At 51.2% G+C, this 6,499-nt stretch overlaps 1 protein-coding gene across 1 annotated transcript in view; it reads left to right on the top strand.

The window, feature by feature from the left end:
• CSMD1 (CUB and Sushi multiple domains 1) overlaps positions 1-6,499 on the top strand; it is a 710,708-nt gene that overhangs the window by 599,056 nt on the left and 105,153 nt on the right. Inside the window, exons 30-32 of the mRNA XM_015570591.1 lie at positions 2,146-2,340; positions 4,608-4,724; positions 5,649-5,762. Of these exons, the coding sequence (XP_015426077.1) occupies positions 2,146-2,340; positions 4,608-4,724; positions 5,649-5,762 (426 nt within the window). The remainder of the gene's footprint in view (positions 1-2,145; positions 2,341-4,607; positions 4,725-5,648; positions 5,763-6,499) is intronic.

Below are 6,499 nucleotides of genomic sequence, written 5' to 3'. Positions count from 1 at the left end.
TCTCAAAAGGTACCTCTCCCGCTGAACACCTCTTTTAATTTTTATTTTGTTTGATTTCGATTTATTTATGTATTTTGTTACTCCTCATCAGAAGATTTTTTCCATTAATTTTTAGAGAGAGTAGAAGAAAGAGAGAGGCAGAGAGAGAGAAACATCGATGTGAGAGAGACACCTCAGTCGGCCACTCCTGCTCACCCCCCACTGGGGATGGAACCCACAACCCGGGCCTGTGCCCGGACAGGGACTTGAACCCTGACCTCCTGGCCCAGGGGTTGACGCTCAGCCACGGAGCCACATGGCCGGGCAGAGCCAGCTCTCGAAACCTCATTTCAGTCCGAGGTCCCGGTGCGGGAGGGACCGTCTGTCCCTGAGCCCCGTGCCCTGCCGCCTCTCTCAGGGGTGCTGTGTGCACGTGACAGCCCCGTGAATACGGATGCATCCGTGGCCACCGATGCCTGTTACCGTTCTTCCTGTCTCGACATTTTGGTTCTGTCTCACTTCTGGATTGTTCTGATTTTTAAAAGTCCCACGAAAGGCAGAGCCCCTGGTGCTGGGAGACTGGCCTGGGCGGGGGAGCGCACGTGGAGGCCCCGACGGGCTTCTGTCTCTTTAGCTTCAACATGGAGCCCAGCTACGACTTCCTGCACGTGTACGAGGGCGAGGACTCCAACAGCCCGCTCATCGGCAGCTTCCAGGGCTCGCAGGCGCCCGAGCGCATCGAGAGCAGCGGCAACAGCCTCTTCCTGGCCTTCCGCAGCGACGCCTCCGTGGGCCTGTCCGGCTTCGCCATCGAGTTCAAAGGTACCACGTCCAGCATCCAGCGTCCAGGCCCCTCCGGTCACTCCTGCGGGAAGAGGGCCGGGCCGGCGGGCGCGTGCAGGAGGCAACCAATCCCTGTGTCTCCCACAGCGATGTTCCTCCCTGTCTTTCCCTCTCTCTCCCTCTCTCCCTCACAGAAAAATGCCCTTGGGTGAGGATAAGAGAGAGAGAGAGAGAGAGGGAGGGAGGGAGGGAGGGAAAAGAGAAGGGACGGGGGGGGCTGGGGGAGGGGAGGGGAGGGGAGGGAAGGATTAAGAAAAAAGCCCATAGACACAGACCAGAGTGTGGTGACTGCCAGAGGGGGAGGGGTGGGGCGTGGGAGGGGAAAGGGGGGGTGAGTGGTGATGGAGGGAGACTTGCCTGGGGAGTGAACACAGGACACAATGCACAGATGATGTACGTAGAATTGTACACCTGGGTCCCCTATGATTGTCAGCCAGTATCACCCCAATACATCACTGTTGTTTACAAATGGACCAATCCCCTCTTGGGAAGTCGGATTCCCTGCCTCTTCCCAGGCAGCTGAGGTGACTCGGTGCAAAGCCAGGAAGGGAGCTTCGGTTTTTCCAGAGTCAGTGTTTTTGGCTCAGCACTAAGGCCTAGTTAACGGAAGGGTGGATGGAGAAAAAGGAAGTGCTCTCTTTTCTGTTAACCAAGAACAAGTGATGGAATAGCAAGTGTGCAGTAAGATGTAGTTTGAAAACTTGGAACTGTAATTTGATTAAAAGTTTTTCTATGATATTTAGTTATTGACTGGGTAATTAGTAACCTGATCATCTTTCCTAGTATATGTAATTATTAACTTGATAATTAATTAACAACTCGGCCCTTGGTTGATCGGTAAATATTTTTTGAGCATTTCTCATGTTGGGCTCTAGTCTAGGCACTAAAAAACAATCAACCAGATAGCCAAACACACAGGAACATTAAGGCCCGCCCCCACAGGGGTCACCCGCCCCCATAGAGGTCACCCACCCTCACGGGGGTCCCCCGCCCCCACGGGGGTCACCCGCCCCCACGGGGTCACCCGCCCCCATAGAGGTCACCCACCCTCACGGGGGTCACCCGCCTTCACGGGGGTCACCGGCCCCCACGGGGTCACCTGCCACCATAGAGGTCACCTGCCCCCACAGGGGTCACCCGCCCCCATAGAGGTCACCCACCCTCACGGGGGTCACCCGCCTTCACGGGGGTCACCGGCCCCCACGGGGTCACCTGCCACCATAGAGGTCACCTGCCCCCACAGGGGTCACCCGCCCCCATAGAGGTCACCCACCCTCACGGAGGTCACCCACCCCCACGGGGTCACCTCCATTTCTCCTGCAGAGAAGCCCCGGGAAGCCTGCTTTGACCCCGGGAACATAATGAACGGGACCAGAGTCGGGACGGACTTCAAGCTGGGCTCCTCCGTGACCTACCAGTGTGACTCCGGCTACAGAATCGTGGACCCTGCGTCCATCACGTGTGTGATCGGAGCGGACGGGAAGCCGGCCTGGAACCAGGCCCTGCCCACCTGCAGCGGTACGTGTGCATGTGTGACAGCTGCCCCCGCCTCACCTCCGGCAGGTCCAGCGCAGTCACCGAGGGCCCTCAGCACAGCCTCTCCTGCCCCCCCATCCTCACCGCCTGCAGGTCCAGCACAGCCACCGAGGGCCCTCAGCACAGCCTCTCCTGTCCCCCCCTCCTCACCGCCTGCAGGTCCAGCTCAGTCACCGAGGGCCTCAGCACCGTTCCCTGGTCTGTGGTGGGGATCACTTGCTCGCAGAGCTAAGGCGGGAAATGCAGGCGACCTTCCTCCGTCCTTGAATCAGCCCGCCTCAGCCCTTCCTCCCAGTACCTGGAGGGGACTGTTTCTCTCCCTCAGAGCGTTCAGCATCTTTACTCCCATTTTGTGTAGCTGATCTACATAGAGGTTCCGATGCACAGTCCCAGGTGTGCTCTCTGTCTCTCTGTTTCCTTCCCTTTCTCTCTCCATTTATACACACGCAATATACATAGATGACATATGTACACATGTAACACTAAAGTGAATGCGTCACTTCCCCCCACAATCCAATAGCTTGTAACTCCTCACGTAGATGTTAAATTAATAAAATCACCTACTGAAGGTCAGATCCACCTGCGAGAACAGGCAAGAGTCCCCTCCAGTGACAGGAGCCAGAGTAATGCCCCCCTGATCTCATACATGGGGAAGGGCCTGGGGAACATTGTTCATCTCAAATCATTAAAACTCCATATCTCCATTTATTATTGTTAATGTTATAGTTGAAATTTTGAAGATTACATTTTATTAAATTGGTATACACACACACACACACACGTATATACACACAGACACATGCATAAAGGGAAACATGCATTTATTATATGTTTAAATCTATGTTAAGTATGCGTGTATCACACATGAATACATGTATGTAACGAGTAGGATGCATATATGCACTGTCGATTGGTGAAGGACTTCTGTGAATTCGTCAGCACTGGACAGTGTGTGACCTTTGTAGCCAGTCATGTTATGAGTTAGGCAGGCCGGTTTATGAGCAGCGCGTTCTGGTGATCGACTTCCTGGAAAATGCTGACAGACAGCGAAGGTCAGTTGTGCTGGCTGCATTCGGAGGTTTAGAAAGCACACACATTTCAGTCCTCCCCGGGTTTATTCACAACTGGAAATAACGACACACATGTGTACTCACACTCACTCACATAAACATAGACACACACACTCAGACACACTCTCAAATAGACACGCACACAAACATAAACACACAACCGCACATACTCTCACACACATACACACACACACACTCACAAACTTACACACAGACACTCAGACACACAATCACATAGACACACACTAACATAGACACACACACTCACAAACTTACACACACACTCAGACATACACACTCACATAGACACATTCACACACATACACTCACACACACACAGACACACTCTCAAATAGATACACACACAAACATAGACACGCACACAACTCACACATACACACTAACTCAGACACATGCACTCACATAGACACGCACACAAACATAAACACACAATCACACATACTCTCACACACATACACACACACACTCACAAACTTACACACACACTCAGACACACAATCACATAGACACACACACTCACAAACTCAGACACACTCACAAATACACAGGCACACACAGCTCTGTTGTAATTAACACCCCACCATCATGTTGCCCCTAACTTTCTAGGTTTCAGTTGCTTCAGCTTTAAATCAATCTTCTGAGAGACCACCCCCACATTAGTAATTATATATGTTGCTCTTGAACTGAACCTAAGGTATTAAAGGCTGAAAAGAACACAAAAACTAGAAAGAAAACTCTTTTCTTTGACTCCCATAGTAATATAAAAACAGAAAAACAAAAACCCTGAAATAATCCATGTATCTGAATGCAGTGATTGACAGCGACCAGACATGGCTGGTGAAGCTTTAAGTGGCCTAACAATTTGCCTTCATGGAGCCGTTATTGTTATTATTTGAGCTGTTTTCCCGATTATTTTAGCTTGTCTGAGAAAGGCTTAAAATGATATTGTCTTCCTGCTAAATTAACGTACTTTTATTCTAACCTGGTAAGTGCTTGTGTTCCTTTTTCTCTCACTTTGGAGAGCAAAGTGGAGTCAGCATTGGACAGTAACATCCTGGATGTTTTAGGTGACACCCTGCTCCCTGACGGGGCCTTGGCCTCCGGCCCTGTCCTGGGGGCGTCCTCCATGCATGTAATTCTGGTCGCTTTCCCTTCCAGCTCCCTGTGGCGGCCAGTACACGGGGTCCGAAGGCGTGGTGCTGTCCCCCAACTTCCCCCAGAACTACACGGCTGGCCAGACGTGCCTGTACTCCATAACGGTGCCGAAGGAATTCGGTAAGAATGTCTTTGTACTTTTAATTCATTGTCATGCTTTTCATCGGTGTTCATTGTTCTGCCTTTGTCCACCCTGTATGATTGAGTACACACACACACACACAGGCTGTTACAGTGGGGTTGCCTCTGCTACACGCACGTGCACACGCATGCACGCACGAGCTGATACAGGTAGATTTGCCCCGCTTGCTGGCGTCACCTTATTCTTTGATTAGAGCCGTGACGTGTGCGTTTGGCACACGTGCCTCCATTTACTGCTCACCATGCTGTGGAATGGTTTTAGCTTCTCCCTGACACATAAATAAGATTTAGTTGCTCATTGTCGGTTGATGCTAAATCACACGTTTTTGTCAATATCATGAAGGCCCGATATGCTCTTGGTTTGAGTGAAAACCTGACGAGGCGAGAAGTAGATAGTCCGCGGCAGGGACCTCCGTGGAGGAGCTGAGCTCTACAACACTCAGGCCGGGAGCGAGACAGAACGCCCAGCGCAGTGACAGCAGCTGTGTCCGCACTGGGTTGCTGAGTCACGTGTACACGCTGCAAGGAAGTTACAGGAATTAGGCATGAAAATAACCAGCTCTTAAGAGTTTCACATCCCTTCCCGAATGAGCCGGGTTCCCAACCCAGCGGTGTCTTGATCCCTGTACTAGTGCCCAAGCTCTCACCTAAACAGGCCACTTTGCGGTGACCCTGCCAGCACCCTAAGGTGAAATGAAACAAAACCCGCCTCGTTAATGTCAGACATGCAGACAACGACCATCTCACGCCTCCCACTCGGCACCAAACATCAAGGAACCACGCACAGTAGCTTTAGCCACGGAGAAGCTTTAGGGAGCTGAGGACTGAGTTGGAGGGACAGGTCCCTGTGCAGGACAACCAGAGCCCCTTTCCCTGCTAAGCGTGTCGCCCCTTCGTCCACAGTCGTGTTCGGGCAGTTCGCCTACTTCCAGACAGCACTGAGCGACGTGGCCGAGTTGTTCGACGGGACCCACCCGCAGGCCCGGCTCCTCAGCTCGCTCTCCGGGTCCCACTCAGGTAAATGCCAGAGAACCTGTTGGTACTTCTGTTCAGATGGGCGTGTGGCTCGTTCTAAACTCCGTGTGTGTTTGTGTGCTTGTGTGTTCGTGCGTGTGTGTATGTGTATGTATGTGTACGCGTGTGCATGCACACATGTGCGTGCGTGTGTGCACGCACACATGTGCGTGCACGCGTGTGTGTGTGTGTGTGTGTGTGTGGAGAAACTTAGTAATCCTTGAGTGTGTTGTTTGTTTAGTAAAATCTTCGCTAAGAAATGTCCAGTGGACCTTTATCCCATAGACAAAGCCGTCTGCTTTGATTGTCCACTTACTAAGATTACAAAAAGTAGGCTATCCCTCTCAATAAAAGTGGAAAATATCCAAGAGAAAGGATTGACTGGGATGTTTTTAATTTCTATTCTATGTGTTGGGAGCTTCTTCCTGGAGCTAAACAGTATGAACATTTTGGTCTCACTCAGTTGACCCCTGCAAATACATATGTTTAGACCAGGAGGCCTCAAACTTTTTAAACAGGAGGCCAGGTCGCTGTCCCTCAGGCCCTTGCGGGGCCGGACTATAGTTTAAAAAAAACTATGAACAAATTCCTATGCACACTGCACATATCTTATTTTGAAGTAAAAAAACAAAACAGGAACAAATACAAGATTTGTATGTGCATGTGGCCCGTGGGCTGTAGTTTGAGGACCCCCAGTATAGACCCACTACATCCACACGTGTAATAGTACTGTGATTATC

Source organism: Myotis davidii, unplaced genomic scaffold (genome assembly GCF_000327345.1).
Source record: "Myotis davidii unplaced genomic scaffold, ASM32734v1 scaffold807, whole genome shotgun sequence".
Taxonomy (NCBI): Eukaryota; Metazoa; Chordata; class Mammalia; order Chiroptera; family Vespertilionidae; genus Myotis; species Myotis davidii.
Note: the sequence above shows the minus strand (reverse complement) of the source record. Positions and strands in the feature narration are given on the sequence as shown.